The 21,060-nt window shown below is 43.5% G+C and overlaps 5 protein-coding genes across 11 annotated transcripts; 2 read left to right on the forward strand and 3 right to left on the reverse strand.

Moving 5' to 3' along the window:
- The first annotated feature begins 26 nt into the window (after window positions 1–26).
- Window positions 27–21,029, forward strand: LOC120446748 (kinesin-like protein unc-104). 7 transcript variants are annotated; one of them, XM_039627879.1, is made up of 27 exons: window positions 27–392; window positions 9,232–9,371; window positions 9,440–9,522; window positions 9,580–9,819; window positions 9,876–10,060; window positions 10,126–10,381; window positions 10,470–10,472; window positions 10,536–10,699; window positions 10,766–10,905; window positions 11,119–11,160; window positions 11,867–11,983; window positions 12,043–12,825; window positions 12,885–13,051; window positions 13,119–13,309; window positions 14,150–14,559; window positions 14,623–14,800; window positions 14,862–14,952; window positions 15,026–15,322; window positions 15,391–15,753; window positions 15,809–15,998; window positions 16,110–16,502; window positions 16,562–16,673; window positions 18,261–18,287; window positions 18,376–18,565; window positions 18,628–18,764; window positions 18,829–18,930; window positions 18,990–21,029. In XM_039627879.1, the coding sequence occupies exons 2-27, from the start codon at window positions 9,272–9,274 to the stop codon at window positions 19,084–19,086; spliced, it is 5,058 nt and encodes a 1,685-aa protein (XP_039483813.1). In that variant the 5' UTR covers window positions 27–392; window positions 9,232–9,271; the 3' UTR covers window positions 19,087–21,029. The 7 variants fall into 7 exon arrangements, with proteins under 7 accessions (XP_039483813.1, XP_039483815.1, XP_039483816.1 ...); XM_039627881.1 differs by lacking the exons at window positions 27–392; window positions 10,470–10,472 and adding an exon at window positions 8,338–8,459; XM_039627882.1 differs by lacking the exons at window positions 27–392; window positions 10,470–10,472 and adding an exon at window positions 8,338–8,459 and having other exon boundaries at window positions 15,809–15,989.
- Window positions 3,378–5,761, reverse strand: LOC120446749 (putative sodium/calcium exchanger 6). Its single transcript, XM_039627887.2, has 7 exons — window positions 5,379–5,761; window positions 4,983–5,317; window positions 4,853–4,927; window positions 4,298–4,780; window positions 4,090–4,238; window positions 3,787–4,021; window positions 3,378–3,731 (listed from the first exon to the last, which is right to left on the reverse strand). Exons 1-7 carry the CDS (start codon window positions 5,687–5,689, stop codon window positions 3,442–3,444), a joined length of 1,878 nt encoding a protein of 625 aa, XP_039483821.1. The 5' UTR covers window positions 5,690–5,761; the 3' UTR covers window positions 3,378–3,441.
- LOC120446758 lies at window positions 6,756–8,342 on the forward strand. The gene is made up of 2 exons (XM_039627896.1): window positions 6,756–7,266; window positions 8,214–8,342. The coding sequence occupies exon 1, from the start codon at window positions 6,977–6,979 to the stop codon at window positions 7,202–7,204; it is 228 nt and encodes a 75-aa protein (XP_039483830.1). The 5' UTR covers window positions 6,756–6,976; the 3' UTR covers window positions 7,205–7,266; window positions 8,214–8,342.
- On the reverse strand, window positions 16,739–17,473 carry LOC120446751. The gene has a single exon (XM_039627889.1). It carries the CDS (start codon window positions 17,456–17,458, stop codon window positions 16,859–16,861), a length of 600 nt encoding a protein of 199 aa, XP_039483823.1. The 5' UTR covers window positions 17,459–17,473; the 3' UTR covers window positions 16,739–16,858.
- On the reverse strand, window positions 17,596–18,141 carry LOC120446757. The gene has a single exon (XM_039627895.2). It carries the CDS (start codon window positions 18,016–18,018, stop codon window positions 17,653–17,655), a length of 366 nt encoding a protein of 121 aa, XP_039483829.1. The 5' UTR covers window positions 18,019–18,141; the 3' UTR covers window positions 17,596–17,652.
- Window positions 21,030–21,060: the final 31 nt, after the last annotated feature.

Raw genomic sequence — 21,060 nt, forward strand, 5'->3', positions numbered from 1 at the left:
TGCACGAGCCAAACAAAAACAAAACAAAAGTCAGCCTGCCGCGAAATCGGGGGAGGAAAATTGACATTTCCACCGAGTTTTCCCGAGCTTGCGTGCGCGCAGCTGCAAACAATTTTCCAGCACGCGTATCCGAATGGTGGGACAAATGGCCAGCCGCTGGCAGAGTCGTTTGTTGCCTGTTCGCGTAATGGCCATCCTCGAAAATCGCCCGAAGTTTTGAAATCGAGAAACCAACAAGAAACAAAGGAAATCCATTAAATCTTCTAAGGGCGGTGACGAATAGAAAACAACCAAAATAAATTACTAGAGTGCAATAATAATTTAATAAATAACTGTGTTTGTGAGTGTGTGGAAAAACTGTTACCGCCAATCAAGGAATTTAACTCCTGAACGTAAGTAGTAGTAATAATTGATAAAAACATACATACATATGAGAATGGACTTCAATTAAAAGTGTTTTCGATTCGTTTGTGTGAAAAACGCACTTCACGGTATTGGGGGAAAAGTTGTGAAAAATCAATATTCCACAGCCAGTTGCCCCAGAAGTGCGCACGCATCTCCATCTCCCTACGGGAACACTTCCAACTTTCGTCCTGTTGCGGATCCTGCTTGAGGTCCTTCAGCAGCTGTCCGCCCCCAGAGGATTCTATAAATAAAACCTCTCCACGGTTGTTTGCGAATTTCCCCGAGCATATGGTGCAACCTGTCATTCAGCGCATTTCCAAATAGCAGATATGGAACATCCAGCACAGACGCATTTATGCGCCACAACCCACGCTTTATCGGCTCCCCCAATTGACGTCAGGGAGGGTAATCTAGTTACCAGGGGAGCTCCAATTGTCGGTGTGCTCTCTATCCAGTCAAAGCGACAGCAAATGTTTGCCGACGGTCAACCTCTGACCTTTGAGTGGCAGGAGTCTGAAGGGACAACCTTCACCTCGCTGCTACTCAGCCAGCATGCCCATTCAAGTGGCACATTTGCGTGGGAGGTCATATGGTCCTTCGTCTGTTTGTTGTGCGTGGGCGGGCAAAGGGTTTTCCCTCGAAGATGCCTTGGCTTGTCTACTCAAAGAAAATCAATCTTAAGGCTTTCGGAAAAGGGAAATCAAATAAATACATCTTGCATAAATAAAACAAGTAACAGAAGGATTTGGAGGATATTACGTTTAAGCAGATTAGAATATGTTTTCTTAATTTAAACTAAACTAAGTCCACATAAACTCATCCAAATGATTTATTTTAAAATTTTATCTAAAGGACCACTTCTGCTTTCCTCTCTGTGTAGAACTGTGCGTCATGTCCAGTGACACTGTGGTGTGATTATAGTGACCAGCTTGATTGAGAGATTAAGGTTTCAGTGAATTGTATGGGAATTGAGCATCTTGTTTGCTTGCGATTGTTGTTTGCTGTTCTAATAATAGGGTAAATCTGTTTCATGGCTTACATTTCCCAGCCCTTGGGAATATATGTATGCTGCATAGTTGTCCTTAACAAAGGACTGACCACAACCAACGCCTTTAATAAGTCGCAGCTTTCCAACCGCCACATAAAGTGGCTTTCCAAAGTGTCATGAATAAATAAGGCGAAATACTTATACAAAAAAAGGAGTAAAATGTGCAGGATCCTTAGGAAAAAAAAGAGTGCCCAGTGGGGGGCTAAGCAATAAACATAAATTTCCGCTGAGCAGCATTAAAAAGGGAAAATGGAAAGTGTGAGGGAAAATTTCACCTGACCACGAAATGGCTTCCTGTTCTGACAATTTTCCCTTGTTTATTATTAATTGTGTTTGGCACGGTAAAGGAGTAAAAGCTTGTGGTTGTCTAAAATGATTTATGTTACCTATGCGCTGCACTTTTAAGTGTTCCCCAATGCAGTTCCTGGCTTTTTTCGGGGCGTGGCCGCCGCCTAGTGCGGTCTACTTCATCACGTGTGGTCAGCTACCCCGAAAAGTAGGCAACAAAAACTGTCCGAAGTCGAAATCACTTGCTAATCAACGTGTCCTGGCAGCCGCGTGCTTGCAAATTATATACCACATATATAGAGCGACAGCTAGGCACCGAAAGTTACAACATTCCACACCACCATCGAGAGGTCCTGCGTGACAAGGGTCCTGCTGCAGAGGGAAAAAAGTATCCGCAGTGATATTTCATTTGTGTGGCTTATTACATTGTACATTAAGTTCATTTTCGGAACCATTTGTAATTATTATACCACTATAATATTATGAATACTCTTATCTTCTTATCTTATAAAAGTATTTAAACCTGTATTTTATTTAATTTTCCTCTCTGTATCAAAAACACTGAGTAAACAAACCTTGAAATTATGAGAACCGAAACAAAAAACTGCGAAGTGGGTGGAAAGGCAGGTCCCGTCAAGGAAGGCAGAAATGTTTGCCTCTTGAAAGATGATTCACCATTTGGCTCGCTCTTCCTTCCTTCCTTCCTTTCTTTCGTTCGTACGTATGTCCTGTTCCTTGCCCTCTGCTTTTTGGCATTCCCACTTCTTTGGGACGCGACTGTGGCCAGGTTCCACACTCACATACAGGCGTTTTCCTCGGATGAGTCATCAGCCATTTCGCTGTGCGTTTGTATTGGTGTAGCTCGACTGTGTTTGTGCTTTTTGCGTGGGGCAGGCTTTCTCCACCTCTTTCTCCTATTTGTTCTACTATATTTTCCCATTTTCCCCACGCCTTCGCTGCAATGACTTAAATAACCAAATCGCATTTATCGTTTATGTTCTAGACTTAATGGAGGACACCAACACTCATACATTCTGAGCTTTAAGTGTCCTGGGGGCTTTCGGAAATAAAAAAAAAATGTTGAAATATCAAGGAGTTTTTATATACACGTGTCTGCCATTCTAAGAGCTCTTATTCTCCACCGCCTCTTCGGCTATAAATGTCATTTGCGCCGTGGACTTGAACATTGAATTTAAATTTAATTTCAAGACCAGCCCGCAGCTAAGCAATAATAATACTGTTCAGATGACTCATACGCAGTGTTGTCTGCTGGAGTGTTACATTTTAATTGCTTGATCATGACCACGGAGTCAGCGAACTCGCATGATGCAGCGGAAAATTGAAATGTTTTGGCGCATGAACTGTCATTGACATTCGCCCAGTGGAAAATCCTTAAAGTCTTCGGTGAACAAGAAGTAATTGCGCAGCCAACAAAAAACGTCAACGACCGCTTTTCCCACACTTCCCCCATTTTCCTCCAGCCACACGCGCTCGATATTATTTGGTTTTGTTTCAGACTGTGCGTGCTATTTCCATTGCCCAACATGTACGCACTGCATAGAAAACTCTGCGCAGTAAACTAGCAAAAATTTCCCAGCAATGTGCGCTGCAGGAACTCAGAAATCAAAAGCAAATATTTGAGCAATTTCTACATTTTAAAGCTCTTTAATAATTTCGAAGCCTGGCTTACACTTTACCAGCTAAATATCACCAATTGCAGCGTTTATCGGACTGTCCTTAGTAAACGAGTGAATGATTTGCTCATGAACTAGAGTGGCATACAATAAGTAGACAGCGTAAAGCCCAATCGAATATAAGCCCATAGAACGGCGAGCGAAAAAACCCAACGTTGTGGACCAGAGCAAAATGGTAAAGAGTCCCATGTTCAGAAATATGAAGGCGAATTGACCATATTCTTCTATCTGTTTACTGTGGTCATCTCGCACCAGACTTCTCACGTAAATCACAGTGTTTCCAGTTACGACGATGGCTGCATAATCAGATTTTACCATAGGAAAACAGTGAAAATTCTTCGAAGTACTCACTGAAAAATGATCCCCCAATGACGGATGCAAATGCCATTTTTGGATAGCCATGCATGGCCACAGCGGTGTTCGCGAAAAGAGTGCCCAGATTCCCTGTAAGTGCCTTCACAGTGGCGCCCATGTAGTTGTCATCGATGGACAATATGTTTCCGATCACTTCCAGTACTGTATCGATCTCCGTGGCGCAGAGAAAGATAACGATCATCGATCCCATTAGATTCATTATGGTAAACACCTGACAAATGGGTAATTTTGGGATTTTTTTAAGTTTTTGGCTGCATGGTGAACATTACTGCAACTCACCCAGTGATAAGATGGTGGCACATCAGTCCGTGAGTTGAAGAGAATGAACACGGCAAATGGCACAGTGACTACAAGGGTGTAAGCTCCATAAGTCAGGGTGTTCTGCATGCAAACATACCACAGAGTGTTTCCTTCTCTATGTATGAAAGCTGCCATGGAGAAGAATATAATATTGCATTGTTATGAAGTTTTATGGCTAACTAGTTACCCATGAAAATCGATATTGATAGGGCAGGATTCACTATTACATTAATGGCGTTCAGTAGCTTATTCCAGCCATGCTTCTCCATTTCGTAGTCCACCAGGGGAATGTAGAGGGTACAAATGACGACGGCCGGAGCCCTTATCAACAGTAAGACCCTGTTAAGAAGTTCGGCCTGCTTCCAAGCCTGGCACTTGATGGGCCTGAGAGCAAGGAGAAAATCTCGGAAAATCCCAAAGTTTTTCGATTGCGTATAATCCAGTCTCATATTTCGGGTGTGGCGACGGTTTACGCTAACACGGGGATTTTGAATCATTCTCATTGTGGTGTAGCGTATCCTGGCCACCGAGGCGTTACTCTTTTTTTCCAAGATCTCCACTCTCGTGTCCTGTGAATAGTATTCGAACTTTCGCTCTAAATCTTGGAGCTTTAATGCGATTTCAGGTGTTTGCTCCTTATCCAGAAGTTTTTGCATTTTGGCAAGCGTTGCTAGGAAAGTTAACAATATTATTTGTAAACAATATCCATTTTACTTAGATATTGTATAGGCGGAATACTCACAGGCTCTTGCCCTTCGCAATAAGTACACATCTGTCACGTTGATGATGATGTAGCTAATGTAAACCATGAGCACAACTAAAATTTAACTCAAGGCTATTACAATTTTGCGAAAATTTTAAATTGTGCTTACTGAGAAATTTCAATTCGTCGCCCAGTTGGGAATGTTTTGTAGTACAAGCAAAGTAATCCATTAAAATGGTCGCAAGGATAAGAAATAAAATGTCGCGGACAGTTTCGTAGGAGTTCATCTTGAAGGGGGAAATGTAACATATTAGGCCACCGGAAATCGTTATCACAAACAGGGCTGACGACAAGCTGTTGGCCAACACAGGCACATGTCGGCCAACACTGGCCAAATTGGCGAAGAGGTCGGCGCAAGTGTTTCCAAAGGCCATCAGGGTAACTCCCGCCAAATGCTCGTTCATATGGAGAAATCGAGATACCACCTTCAGAGCAGGACTATAGCTGTACACGCAAATTGATTTTTAATAAATGGCTTGTTTATAGATATATTTGCTGAACTTACTAAACATTAATTGTGTAGATCAGCAAAACTAGAATCTGGAAGCAGAGCACCACGAACAAGATGATGAAGATCATTTCCTCGAAGTCATTGATGCACCTCAGATCGCAGGCCAAGAGTCTCATGTATGGAACTACATTCGTTTTCGAAATGCAGTCCTCCGCATTCTTTACAAACTCGCATCTGTCTTCAAAGGGAAAATTGTTGGCCGCAAAACAGCTAACCGTTTTCCAAAAGTTTTCGAATTCCGCGTCCATGGCGTTTGGTGGAAAAACATCATCGGGTTTCTTGTTTATTGTGCAGCTGGTCGACATGGTAATTTTGTATGCTTGTAGTCCGAATTCTTTGTGTTGAATTAAACTAAGAGTGAAACTAGTGCTAGGATTACTTTGTTTTTCCACGAGTTTCCAGAAAAAACAAACTCTTTCAAAGTTTAACTTTATGGGCGAAATATGGCGAAAGTCCGTCCTAAGTCGGTGTTTTATTATGATAATACTAGGTAGCAAGAAACGTATATATAAGTTACTTTTTAAGTTGGTTACTTTTGAACCATCACATTTGCAATGAAAATGCTTGTAATGTTAAAAGAATCCCAGCAAATAGAGTCGTCCAGCACATTCTTTTAACATACCATGCCACATCCTGCAGCATTTCCCTACCAAAGCCACAACCTCCAACTTTTTACTGCCCTCCCAGCCTCGCCGTCAGATTTCAATGTCAATGTAATTACGCCGTAGAATATAGTATACAAATACCGACTACCGAGTAGCATAAAAAGCCAAAGCTTGTCCTGCCTGCTACTCGCTGCGATGGGAAATCAATATAAAGAATTCACTTTACGTCATCAGCTGGTGGGTAAAGCCGTCGCTATAGCCACTGTGCCGGCAGCGATAGTGAAATGGCTCATAATAAGATCAAACATTGGGAAAATGGTGGGCAGGCGCCACAGTGGCTGTCCGAAAAAGTGGACACCTTGCGCTAATAATGAAATTCCTTAAGCCAACGGATGACAGGCGGTCGTATTGTTATTGCGGACCTTTAACGCTATGTGTATGAAATTTATCAAATTTTTCGCATACCCATATACTCGTACACCTCACAGCCCACACAGCCCACACAGCCCACACAGTGGGTGCCCTTCCAGTTTCTGGCTGGGATTGCGGCGCATGCGTCTTGGTGGTGGGCTGGTCGTCGTATCCTCTGAACTTTCCCAGAGCTCACTGTGTCGTCTACCCTTAACGGGTGCAGTTCGTTCTGGTCTCGAGTCGTGCGCGAATTTATTTTCCTAAGGCCTTCCGCTGACTGGCCATCGATTTTGTGCAGAAAAACCAGAGTTTTCACCAGCGAAAAGTTGCCCAACCGTTTAAACAAAGCGCAGCCAAGTAAAGCAACTAACAAGTTCCAAAATAAAACAATTTGATGCAGTGGCAAATTTAAAACTTTATCAATTATATGTCCCCCAAAAGAAAGGAGTGAAAATTTTTCGCTGTTATACAGAAAGGCAGACCCCTACATATATATGTACACATATACGAAAGCCTACATATAGATGTAGTATATGTTCAAGCATCCTTTAGCCAAGTCAAGAAGAAACTACGCGAATGTGCGCTTTTGGTTACCTCTTGTTTTTCGCCCTATTGTTAACAACAATTCTGGTGCTGTCCATTATTTTTGCCACCACCTCCAAGCGATCCATGTTGGATAGCTTTGTACTAGTATTCAATTACACACAAGAACACCAGGCAGACCAAGAAATGCAGCAGCAACAACAACAGCCAACGGAATATCAGCAGCAACCACAAATGTTCCTAAAACAGAAAATATTTTGAGTTCCATGGGTTAATGAGTAATTACGTCCCGAAAAAAATAAAACGAAAGTGAAAATCAATTGGTAAATGCTTCAAAATATATTTGCAAAATTTCATCAATTCGCTCGACCAAACATTTCAAAATTCTCGCTAAAAACATAGCCCATAATTTCGTTTTACATAATTTTGATTCGCTACTTCCCCATCATCTAGCATACAGTGGCCTCCGGAATAGTGTGCATAGTGTGTAGAGTGTAGAGATTTCCTGGCTCGGTGTCCATGGCAAAGGCAACTTGAAAATTTATTAATAAAGGTCAAGAAGAACGCAAGCGAAGGATATGAAACACGACTGAGACGGGGCGCGCATGTGAGTGCGGTGAGAGGTCCTGCCTGCAGGACGGCATTAAGTGCCCGCCGTGTTGCCCCGCAGGAAGCCATAAAAAATATGACGCAGAAGGCGAAAAAAGCGAGGTATCGCAAAGGACCTCGAGTGTTTGGTTCGCTTCTCAAGTGCAAATGAGGGTTGACTGTGTGACGAATAAGTTTTCAAGAGCCTGGCCAGGTGAAACGAGCTCAGGACGTTGAGAAGAGGACGTTCTCGAAAAGGATAAAGCCTGATTTTAATTTCATCAAGACGTTCTTTTATCGTTTCGTGCGCCTTCAACCAGCGTCAGTCTGCATATCATGAAAACTAAATTAAATACATTACACAAATATTTAGCATATCCTATCTCACTTTCGCTCCCACACTCTCTACAATTCTCTCGACTTTCTCTGTCTTCTCTCCACATTTCTCCTGTATCGCGCTTCTGCGCAAATCTTCCTGTGGAGACTTTTCACTGCAGGCTGTTGCACATTTGCTTTGACAGCTTCTTCGAAAAATTGAAAGAGCAAAAAAAATAACATAAACAAAAGTATTTTGGTCAGGTAAACAAAGAGAGAGAAAGGACGAGAGAGAGAGAGAGCGAGAGAGTAATTCTCACAGCTGCGCATTGGAATGGTTTCTAAACTTGGTTTCACAATATTCCAGGACGCTAGTGTACGCGAGTGAAAGAATTTCTCAGTTCTCAAGTGAAATTACCACTAAAGATAAAATAAAATAAAAAAACGAGTGACAACCGAAAAAAATATAATTTTATCAAAACTTGACTAAAAATCAAATCACATATAAGTGCAATAGAAAAAGTGCTAAGTAGATCCCTTTCAACTTGTGCTATAATGAACTTTAAGGATATAGCCGCCCTATAAGCCAGCAATCGTTTGGCCTTAACTAAAGGTAATTTCATCTCTTTAAATGGTAGTTATTTATTTTAACAAAGTTAAAAGGACATCTTACTTTTCGGGGGTGTGAGTACTTTTCTTTATTCTGCCTTTTGTATTTGCTCGATGACTCATTCGACTATTGGCCGACACTCGTCTGCGCTTTTATTGGAAGCATTGTGGATTGTGGAATGTTTTCCCTCCACTTCAAGTGTGTAAGTGAGTGTGCGTGTGTGAGTCAAGAGAGTTGCGGGTCATACAAAACTATTTGCACTGAAATCCATTTCGATAAGTCAAAAAACTACTGAAGAACAAACCTTAAATCTAACAAAATTATTTAGAATGTTTAACTTTCTTTAACTAGTTTGATTTAAATACGTGGTTCTGATTCAAATATTACCGATTACCAGGAGAAGAAAAAAAAACTCACCTTTAATTATTCGTTTGTTTCATAAGAATTCTTTATAATAAAATAGTTGCCAATGCAGTCGGCTTAGTCTTCGACTTATAACACATATAGGGAAGCAAGAAAATAGATTCTTAGCCCCACCCCTGGCTTCAATTCAAATTTCCCTGGCGAGTTGCCGGGGCATGACTCATAGCTTCGAGCTGCCGCAGAAACAAATCGTGGACGAGTACATAACCATAAAGTTGGGGCAATTATAAAATGTCAGTGCTGCGCTGCCAGTGGCAGTGTGGCAGTCTCTGGCCAATTTACGGCCCACTCGAATGACTCGAATGTCTATAAAGTATAAAGTGTATTCCCCATTCCTCTATTTCCACTCCAGTTAACCGGAAACCAGGACACCCACAGAGAGGAAGGACAAGATGTCGTCGGTTAAGGTGGCGGTGCGAGTGCGCCCCTTCAACTCGCGCGAAATAGCCAGGGAGTCAAAATGCATCATCGAGATGGCAGGAGCCACAACGGGTTAGAATCAACACTCTCTACACTCTAGATTTTTTTAAATTAAATTATTCGATATTATGTCCTGACAGCCATTACCAATCCAAAGGTGCCGCCCAACACAAGCGATTCGGTGAAGCGCTTCAACTTTGACTACTCCTACTGGTCACATGATGTAAGTCTTATTTAAATTTAATGATAAATTATACCTTAATTCATATTTTTATCACAGCATCACGATGCCGATTTCTCCACACAATCGATGGTGTACAAGGACATTGGCGAGGAGATGTTACAGCACTCCTTCGATGGCTACAATGTCTGCATCTTTGCCTATGGACAGACTGGAGCTGGAAAGTCGTACACCATGATGGGCAGGCAGGAGGAGCAGCAAGAGGGCATAATACCCATGATATGCAAGGATCTGTTCACTCGCATACAGGATACCGAGACCGATGACCTCAAGTACTCGGTGCGTCTTTATAGCCATCTAACATTTACTGGCGTCTAACCTAACAACTTCTTTAGGTTGAGGTGTCCTATATGGAAATCTATTGCGAGCGGGTCAGGGATCTGCTGAACCCGAAAAACAAGGGCAATCTGCGTGTGAGGGAGCATCCGCTTTTGGGTCCCTATGTGGAGGATCTGTCCAAACTGGCCGTTACCGATTACCAGGACATTCACGATCTCATTGATGAAGGCAACAAGGCTCGGTGGGTATTCTTACAATTATGTTCTGCATCTTATCATTTAACTTATTTAATTGAGTAATTTTCAGAACTGTGGCAGCCACGAACATGAATGAAACCAGTTCCCGCTCTCACGCAGTCTTTACAATCTTCTTTACCCAACGTCGTCATGACCTAATGACCAATTTGACCACAGAGAAGGTATCCAAGATCAGCTTGGTGGACTTGGCCGGTTCGGAACGAGCGGATTCCACTGGGGCCAAGGGCACCCGCTTGAAGGAGGGAGCCAACATTAACAAGTCCTTGACCACGTTGGGCAAAGTTATCTCAGCTCTAGCGGAAGTGGTAAGTTTTCAATGTCTTTATTCAAAGTCTTAACTAACTTTATGCTAATAAAATAAATGCCTTTTCCTGCTGCCTGGGTACTTGATAGTCTGTAAGTTTACCTCAATGTTTATATACCCTCTATTGTTGCTAACATATTTATTATTTTTGGAAGGCTTCCAAGAAAAAGAACACCAAAAAGGCCGACTTTATTCCGTACCGTGATTCGGCCTTGACCTGGCTGTTACGTGAAAATTTGGGAGGAAACTCGAAAACAGCTATGATTGCAGCTATTTCACCAGCAGATATTAACTATGACGAAACGCTCAGCACATTGCGGTAAGTTGTACTTATTATTTAATGAAATAAAGTATAAACCAAATGTTTTATGCCAATATTTCACAGCTATGCGGATCGTGCCAAGCAAATTGTTTGCAAGGCTGTGGTCAATGAAGATGCCAATGCCAAGCTGATTCGCGAACTCAAGGAGGAGATCCAGAAGCTGCGGGACTTACTCAAAGCCGAGGGCATTGAAGTGCAGGAAGGTGAGTTGAAAATAGTATTACCTAGTTTAGATCTGGTTAAACTATATTCAACTAAGCTAGAGTACATTAAACCCAGCCACACATTCAAAAACTACTCGCTACACTTGAAAAACAAACCAAAAACCCCTGCCTAAGGTAGTTCTAGTCCTAGTCTAGTTATACTAGAAAAAAGCAAAACCGATCCCAAAACCAAACCAAACCTATTTCGTTTAGGACCCGATGGCAAAGTGGTGTGTGAGAAGCGCGATGCGAATAGTAAGTAAAGTCATATGAAACTCAGCGCTATAAAAAACCAATGGCTTCACATGCAACAAATGTTATTCAATAAATATGCAAAAATGTACCGTGCGTTTCAGAGCTTAATGCGAGCTGATATTTGTTAAATATATATGTCTTCTTTACTATTTCATAAAAATCATCATGATTTTAAATATTATGAATTTTTCTCGCATTAAATTTAAAGTTCTAAAACGCACCGATATTGTAATCTAACCACTGCCAATAAAAATACATTTCTCTCTGTGTGTGCCTCTGTATTGTGCTGTATCGTCAAAGCTTCTAAACAATACGCTTAAGGACGAATCAAATCTTATGTAACCCATACAATATTCACAGTCGAGTCCTCTTTATGTTGCCCTATAAAACACCAAAGAGACTAAATGACGTATCTAAACTGTTAATTTCAGTTGCCCAAGTCCAAAATAAGACTGGCACCAACTCCTCGCAGTCCGCACTGCTTTAAGGCTAGAACGTGGACATGCCCGAGTTATGCAGTAGTCCCCAAGTACCCATATCCCATTGGCATCTGCTTCGTTTCGTATAAAAATATTGTGAACATTTATATCCAATATACCTTTATCCAATATATCATACCTTTAAAAACTAGCACGCTTATCACTGCGCTTGTGACCGCTAAATGGTTAGATGTTCTTTGTTCTGATGTTTTTTTTTGCATTTACAGAGGATGAGCTCACCAAGTCCACGGTGATCAAGTCGCCCACAAAGTCACGTAATCGCAATGGATCCACAACGGAGATGGCTGTGGATCAGCTGCAGGCCAGCGAGAAACTCATTGCAGGTGAGTGGGGATAATCTAAGAAGCTTTTAGCAAAGGTGATAATCTTTAATCCATCGCAGAACTCAACGAGACCTGGGAGGAGAAACTTAAGCGCACCGAGGAGATCCGCGTGCAGCGAGAGGCGGTCTTCGCCGAAATGGGCGTGGCTGTCAAGGAGGACGGCATAACAGTGGGCGTGTTCTCGCCCAAGAAGACTCCGCATTTGGTCAACCTAAACGAGGATCCCAATCTCTCAGAGTGTCTGCTTTACTACATCAAGGAGGGTCTAACTCGGCTGGGTACCCATGAAGCAAATGTTCCCCAGGACATTCAGCTCTCCGGATCGCACATCCTCAAGGAGCACTGCACCTTTGAGAACAAGAACAGCACGGTGACCCTGCTGCCGCACAAGGATGCCATCATCTATGTCAATGGACGCAAGTTGGTTGAGCCGGAGGTTCTTAAAACCGGCTCTCGTGTGATCCTGGGAAAAAACCACGTGTTCCGCTTCACCAATCCAGAACAGGCACGCGAATTGCGGGATAAGATCGAGACCGAAAATGAGGCTGAGAACGAAGTGGAGAAGACAGACACTCAGCAGGTGGACTGGAACTTTGCCCAGTGCGAATTGCTGGAAAAGCAAGGCATTGATCTCAAAGCTGAAATGAAGAAGCGTTTGGACAACTTGGAGGAACAGTACAAGCGGGAGAAACTTCAGGCCGATCAGCAGTTCGAGGAGCAGCGCAAAACGTACGAGGCTCGCATCGATGCGCTGCAAAAACAGGTGGAGGAGCAATCCATGACCATGTCCATGTACAGCAGCTACTCGCCTGAGGACTTCCACCAGGAGGAGGACGTCTACAGTATGTGGCTGACCACAAATTTGAGACAACAGTGTAGTAATTATTTGTTAATCCCCTAGCCAACCCAATGTACGAGTCCTGCTGGACAGCACGAGAGGCTGGCTTGGCTGCCTGGGCCTTCCGCAAGTGGCGCTACCACCAATTCACCTCTTTGCGAGACGATCTCTGGGGCAATGCTATATTCCTCAAGGAAGCTAATGCCATCTCCGTTGAGCTAAAGAAAAAGGTACTGCGTTTACAGGGAAAGTTTATATAGATAACTTAATAAATTTAAAATATTGAAATCATTTCAGGTACAATTCCAATTTACTCTCTTGACCGACACCTTGTACTCCCCGTTGCCGCCTGAGCTGGCCTCCAGTGTGGCTCCTTTGCACCAGGAGGATGAGTTCGGAGCTCCACCTGTCTCCAAAACCTTGGTGGCCGTGGAAGTTACCGATACCAAGAATGGAGCAACTCACCACTGGTCCCTGGAGAAGTTACGGTAAGTTCTTTCATACACGGAACTCCATGCGAATTCCTGCTACTCTCTCACATTCATTCTTCTATGCACTTTGGTTGAAATTAAAAAAGCTGGCTTTCGATTTCAGTTGAATATTATTTGAATAATACGTGCATGGTGGTTGTAGCTCATGGATTCTAGTTTTTATCAAACGCTCTAGAATGTGTTGGTTCATTTTTGTAACTTTGGCTGCAAACAAAGCAAAGATCACACCGCCACCATTTACGCCTCAAGTCTCATAGCCATCATTCGTTCAAAGCTCCGGCAGCTTGTTAGGTCTGTTTGAACCAATGTTGATTTGTACTTTTTCGGTTCTTTTACTACGAATCCCGAAACCCAATCCGACAAATCCTGAACCCCCGAATCCCATCCCATCCAAAATCATTTTCGTACACAAACAAGCTATCGCCTCGAGCTGATGCGACAGATATACAATGTCGAGAGTCCACCATCGTCCATGCTGTTCGATACGTCCGGCATGGAGGCATTGAGCGGATGGATCGCACCACCCAGCCAACATCCTGGACAGCAGCCGCAGCTGCTCCCAGTGGAGACACCAGTCGAAAGCGAACGGGGCCGTCTCACATTGGCCAATCTGATACCTTCTAGGTTTGCTTTGACCGCAGGTTTCATTTGTATATAGACGTGTAGAAAATATCCTTAGTTGTAGTTGCATGGCTTCTGATCTCTGATCTCGTATGGGCTTAAGCTTGCTGTTGCGCTGTCCTCCGCACTTCTCTATCTATGCAATATATTAATAATCAAATAAAAACAAATAAAATGTTAACTTTTCGATTCTAATTTCTTGAATCTGTTTTTCAGGCAACGTTTGGAATTGATGCGCGAGATGTACCACAACGAGGCCGAAATGAGTCCCACTTCCCCGGATTATAATGTGGAGAGCCTGACTGGTGGAGATCCCTTCTACGATCGCTTCCCCTGGTTCCGCATGGTGGGTCGCTCCTTCATCTATCTGAGCAACCTGCTCTACCCAGTGCCATTGGTCCACAAGGTGGCCATTGTCAATGAACGCGGCGATGTGCGTGGCTACCTAAGGATTGCTGTGCAACCCGTTCTGGATGAGGAGTCCATTGATTTCAATAATGGTGTCAAGCAGTCAGCTCGCTTGGTTTTCAATGAGGATGATGCCAAGCCCAAGTACCGAGCTCTCAATGAGAAGGATGATGTTCAGCGCTATATTGACAATGGTGGTTTGGACAGCAAGTTGGAGGGTGAGTTATTAGGACTATACATAGTCAGTAGTATTATCACTACATATACATTATTTGTAACAGAACTCGAGGATGTGGATTCTGGTCGTGGCATTGACTCCAACTCCGCTTCCGAGTGCCATGAAAATTCCGAGGAGCCTGGCGAGCATCTGCAGGTGGGCAAGGAGTTCACCTTCCGGGTCACTGTTCTCCAGGCCACTGGCATTGGGGCTGAATATGCCGATATCTTCTGCCAGTTCAAGTAAGTAATCTTTTGAAAAGTAACGTAAGGTTTGTGGCTTATAAAATGGTTACCTTCGCAGCTTTTTGCATCGCCATGAGGAGGCGTTCTCCACCGAACCGGTTAAGAATTCGGCATCGGGTGCTCCGCTAGGCTTTTACCATGTGCAGAACGTAAGTACAAGATTACCAAACAAAGAGTTTTCACCATATCAATTAATATTGAATACGTATTTGCTTTCCTTAGATAACTGTACCCGTAACCAAATCCTTTATCGAGTATTTGAAGACCCAACCCATCATGTTTAAGATCTTTGGGCACTACCAGACGCACCCATTGCATAAGGATGCCAAGCAGGAGTTCGTTTCCCGGCCCCCACCACGTCGCATGTTGCCACCGAGTATACCGATCAGTCAGCCAGTGCGTAGTCCCAAGTTTGGACCCCTACCATGTGCCCCCACGTCCACGGTTTTGGCTAAGCACGATGTTCTGGTTTGGTTTGAGATCTGTGAATTGGCTCCCAATGGAGAATATGTGCCATCGGTTAGTATGGCCTAGATATAACCACCCAAGTCTCACACGTAATAATCGTTATAATTATTTTTTTACAGGTGGTGGAGCACAGCGATGATCTTCCCTGCCGCGGACTGTTCCTCTTGCATCAGGGCATCCAGCGACGCATTCGCATCACCATTGTACATGAGCCCACAACTGAGGTGAAGTGGAAGGACATCAATGAGTTGGTGGTGGGACGCATCCGCAACACGCCGGAGTCATCCGATGAGCAGGATGAAGACGCCTGTGTCTTGTCCTTGGGCTTGTTCCCAGGCGAGGCTTTGGAGGTGCCCGGAGATGATAGATCTTTCTACCGGTTTGAGGCTGCCTGGGACTCGAGTCTGCACAACTCAGCACTGCTCAACCGCGTTTCCCAAGGCGGTGAGACTATCTACATCACCCTGAGCGCCTACTTGGAGGTAAGTTAGTAAATTTTAATTTTAATGCCATGTTTAATGTGTATGTTCTGGTTAGCTGGAGAACTGCGCCCGCCCGGCCATAATTACCAAGGACCTGAGCATGGTAATCTATGGACGCGACGCCCGCACCGGACCGCGCTCCCTGAAGCACCTGTTTTCGGGACAGTACCGCAATCCAGAGGCCAATCGCCTCACAGGGGTTTACGAGCTAGCACTGCGCAGAGCATCCGAAGCAGGTAGTCCAGGTAGCAATTCTCAATGTAGTTGTACTCGTACTCGTACTCAGTCCGCTTGCACTCGCTTGTCGAATCCTCAGAGCTGACCCCCATTCACTCATTCTCTTGGTGCCCTTGCAGGTGTACAAAGGCGTCAACGTCGAGTGCTGGACACCAGCTCCACTTATGTGCGCGGCGAGGAGAATCTTCACGGCTGGAGGCCAAGGGGTGATTCCCTCATTTTTGACCACCAGTGGGAGCTGGAGAAACTCACCAGACTTGAAGAGGTTGGACGCATGCGGCACCTCCTGCTGCTGCGCGAACGTCTAGGCATGGACACCAACCCGAATCCGACCACCAAGACCGAAAAGGATGTATGCAATCTAGCCGCTCGGGCAGCAACATCACCCGTACATATGGTCATTCCACAATCGCCGCAGACTCCGGTCAAGGATCCGCAGCAAATCATTCCAGAACGCGAGTACAACCAACGGGAGCAGGATCTCATGCTCAAGTGCTTGAAGTTGGTGCAGGGTGAGTTAAAACTGAGATTTACCAAGCGTCCAATTTGCTAAATTCGAAATTTATTTAAGGACGCTATACTAAGAGCGAGGCCAACGATACGCAAACCCAGTCGGATGTTTCGCCCAGCGATGAGGGATGTGCCGACATGACCGTCAGCTGCATCTCCAGCAATTCCATGGAGTGAGTAGTCGTTTAACCATCCGTATAAACACCACACCAGCACCACCCATCTTAGTTAGCTTGCATCCATTCGGCTTTCTTGGTTTATTGGAACAAACGAAATTGGCACGACACCACAGCACACCCACAGCATATATCACTCCGCCACACTAACCCAAATCACCCTATCACACATTCGACACCTCTCACAAAAATACCCTGTATATCCCGTTCTTACTCTGAACGATACCCTTGGGACAGTCGGAGCGCAGGGTGCAGGCGCTTCGCGGAATATTGTAGACATAGCCGCGTCTACAGCGGCAGGGTGGTCCGCAAAGCGGTACGCAGTACTTGGAGCGGTACTCACAGGTCTCCGGACAAACGCCAGCGCATCTCACATTTGTGGAGTTGTGACAGCAGCCGAATGAGAAGGGCTGCTTGATATACTGCTCCTCAGGGAGCGGCTTTCGCTTGAGGGCAATTTCTTCACCTATTGGATTAGAGATGCGATATGTCATCTCACGGCTATCAAATTCGTTAAAACGCTTTCTATGCGGTTTTTCCATGAACTCCTCATCGTCTCTTAAAGCATCCATATGATCCAAGGTTCGAGCGGTGCGATAAGTCATGGCATTAGTTTCCGTTACTGGAAGTTCATTGGGCCATGTTAACTCAGATTCCGAGGTGCCCTCGTCAACGTCATCCGGCCAGGTAATCGGGGCCTCTGTAGTTTCTTCTGCCTTCAGTTCATGTAGGACAAGTCCGATTAGCTGTACGACAAAATAAACCTTCTGACATGCCATCATAAACTGAGATTAAAACAGTTCCACATTAAATAAATCAGGACTGTGTCTGAATTTCTGTAAAATGGCAATTTGTTAGGGTCACAAAGCACTGTTCTTTCGCAGCTAGACTTCTGATGAAAGTAAAGTTCTTATATTACTTCAGTTGCAAACATTAGTTTATTGTCTTTTTATAATACAGAAATGTTTCCTGTCCTTTACTGAAAAACACGATGACTTTCCACGACCTGTTGCTTTACATCCTGGGGACAATCAGATTTTAGGATGCAAAGTTGCAACTTTTCGTCATAGACGTAGTTAGGTTTGCATACGCAATTTACACCGCAAAACTTGGGACACTTTAGCGATTTGAAGGCACAGGTTTCGGGGCAGACTCCAGCGCACCTCATAATGCTGGCATTTTCGCCGCAAAATCCCAGAAACGGATTCCATATGTACTTCATGCGTCCCGGATCCGGGTCCACATCATGGTCTAGGATATGATCCTCGTCGTCAGTTGACGTGACCGAAATCATCAGTAGGGCCGGCAGCAGCAGCAAGCAGAGTGATTTAAACCAAACCATCCTACAAATCAAAAGCAACTGAAGCTATTAACAAGCATTTCCACTTGTTGCCCACCTTTTATTATTGCTTCTGCTGCCAGCTGGAATTCCCTGTAATTGCCCACCATTCGATCATCGCAGTGCAAATACTAACGATAACCACACACCACCATTCATTTTCCTAATAACTCGAGATACTCAAAAACAAAACTTCCAATACTTTATTTGTTTGTTTTCCTTTCGGTTTTCTTTTACACAATTAGAAACAACAAATTTGTAATTCGACGCAGGTAATTTTCTGTTCTATCCAGAGAACCTAAATCTGAACCAACTTTTTAGCGAGACTTTTGACTAACAACTTGTATTTTGCCCAATCAGATTATGTTCACCGGATCGAGCCGATGCTCCCAACGGCTGGGAGGCACCTGCTCCGGCCACTCAGCCGGCTCTTCCCCTCCGTCTCTATGTGCCGGAACTGGAGGAGATTCGCGTGAGTCCTGTGGTGGCCCGCAAGGGTCTGTTGAACGTCCTGGAGCACGGCGGTTCCGGCTGGAAGAAGCGCTGGGTGGTATGTATTCTATCCTGGATTATTTTAAAAATAGAAGTCTGATTTTGATTATTTTTTTATAGATTGTCCGCCGACCTTACGTGTTTATCTACCGCTCGGAGAAGGATCCCGTTGAACGGGCTGTCCTCAATCTGGCCACTGCGCATGTGGAGTGCAGTGAGGACCAGGCGGCCATGGTCAAGATACCCAACACATTCAGGTCGGTTTGATTTCTAGTTTAGATGACGTCCTGCATTGCTAATTTTACTTCGATATCTCTTCAGTGTGGTGACCAAGCATCGTGGCTATCTGCTGCAGACCCTTGGCGACAAGGAAGTACACGACTGGCTATATGCGATCAATCCATTGCTTGCTGGGCAGATAAAGTAAGTGAACAACTGAATATAGCCTTTTCTAAATACTAATTATGATATATTGTTCATAGATCGCGCCTGGCGCGACGGACCTTGGAGCCGGCCAGCCAGACCGCTTCGCAGATCCAGGCCACCAATGCGGTGAACGCCAACAGTGCGAGCAAATGAGATACGATCACGATGGAGTCCGTTTTGGTTTACTGAGACGCAGGCTATGGCTGGCTGCAGCGCCTGAGTATCGCCAGACGACTGGTCAGGCGGAGATCACAACACTTGACAGGGACGGCAGCTGGCAACTGATTGATATAGCTTGGAGGATTCCATCGGAAGAGGGAAATAGATGATTGTTGCTGAGGAAGCACATCGTAATCGAATGCAAAAATCAGAGATAATGAGCAGAAAGAAACCAAATGCAAAGCGTACGTAATTATTAAGTAGTTCAACAACCAGTTTATGGATTATTATGTATTTCGTGATTAGTTGGCCACGGCCAAAAGAGTAGGCAGCTAGCAGCAAACAGCTCCAATCGGATACGGTAGCCTACTTTTTAGAACCCTCTTCGGTTAGGTTTATTGGACAATTTTGTAAATAGCCTTCGTTTGATTCAATTGTATAAATATTTGGTATTAGTTAACGGACAGTTTAGTTTCAGTTCCCACGTGATATTATGTTGATCAGTTAGAGTATGTATGTATCTTTTCTCAAGTATGCGACAAATATGTAAAGCTTGTAATGCAAACAAACACACACGTATATGCATTTTAATGGAGCAAACTAAAGCAAAATACACACATCTATATAAATGAGGAACTATATGTAATGAATTAATGTATAAAACCCTATATATTTGCTGTTTATACACAAATTTTCATGTACTTGTATTGTTTAACTTAAAAAGAGCAGGTAATCGCCAGAGAAAATTATGATACCAAAAATATGTGTGTGTTAAAGAAAGACCGTACAGTATATAGGATATAGGAGTCGTGAGGTATAAGCTCAGCAGAATTGCGAAATCTCTATAAAGGTAACGATTATTGTTAGATCTATATATATATATATATACAAGCAAACAGAACTATATGCGAATGAAACTATTTTACACACCAGAGTTACGAACCATGAAATCGGCGCTGCTATAAACCAGCTGCCCCACATTGTCAACTGTTGACGGCTTTTAAGGCTTCTCCCCCACAGACTCCCCCAAAAAAATACCAGACAGTTTCGCTTCTATAATGCTCCCTCTCGGAACCACCTGCTAAAGCTTCAAGCAACACGTTACGGAACAACCAATTGTAGTTTTGATAAGAGTCTTAAACTAGTACGCAATGGCCACCTGTATATTTCCCAACTAAAAATGAAACCGACATTTTGCTTTGCTTGCGAAAAGAATTTTTGAATTTTATTTGCCATTCGTTTTGCCATCGGTTGATGCACGAGCTTAGGTCAGGTTAATGGATCAATTGGAGCTTCACTTGTGCCAGGATCACAAGCGTCGAAGCTCCCAAAGTTGTTGAAGGGATCGCTTTCGTTTGTGTTCGGAAAATGGACACGGAACGTTAAGCGATCGTTGCTGGATCGGGTAATACGTATTCTTTTTAGAAATCGTTTCGGTACTGAGTCGGCGTTTTGGGTTTGAGTTAATTGTAGCAAAATGTAAACATTTGTTAAACTATTGAATTAATTTCCAATTGTAACATATTAGAGAATTGTAATTACAATAATCATTTTACAAGCATATTATATGATATCTATGTAATAACCTATTTTGGCCCAGTTTGAATTTACCAACAAGAAATTGCACACACCAAAAAATAAAATATATAACGCTATATATTAGCGAAGCGAGTTAACGAGCAAGAAACTCAACTTATACATATATGCGTATATGGTACAATACATTTCAAAATCGATTTAAATATGTACATCGGCTATATATCAATGTATGTAAGAGATGATTGCCTGGCAACCGTTTCCAATGACAGATGAAAGCGAAAAGAGCAGAACCAACGCGAGGAAAATGAGGGAAAACCTATGCTATGTGTATGTATAATCCAAAACAAATTGATATTTGCCAGGGCGTATCACTATTAAAGAAATATAAAATAAAACGGCTTTAAATAAAATCTGTAAATTATCGGGTTG

Source organism: Drosophila santomea, chromosome 2R (genome assembly GCF_016746245.2).
Source record: "Drosophila santomea strain STO CAGO 1482 chromosome 2R, Prin_Dsan_1.1, whole genome shotgun sequence".
Lineage (NCBI taxonomy): Eukaryota > Metazoa > Arthropoda > Insecta > Diptera > Drosophilidae > Drosophila > Drosophila santomea.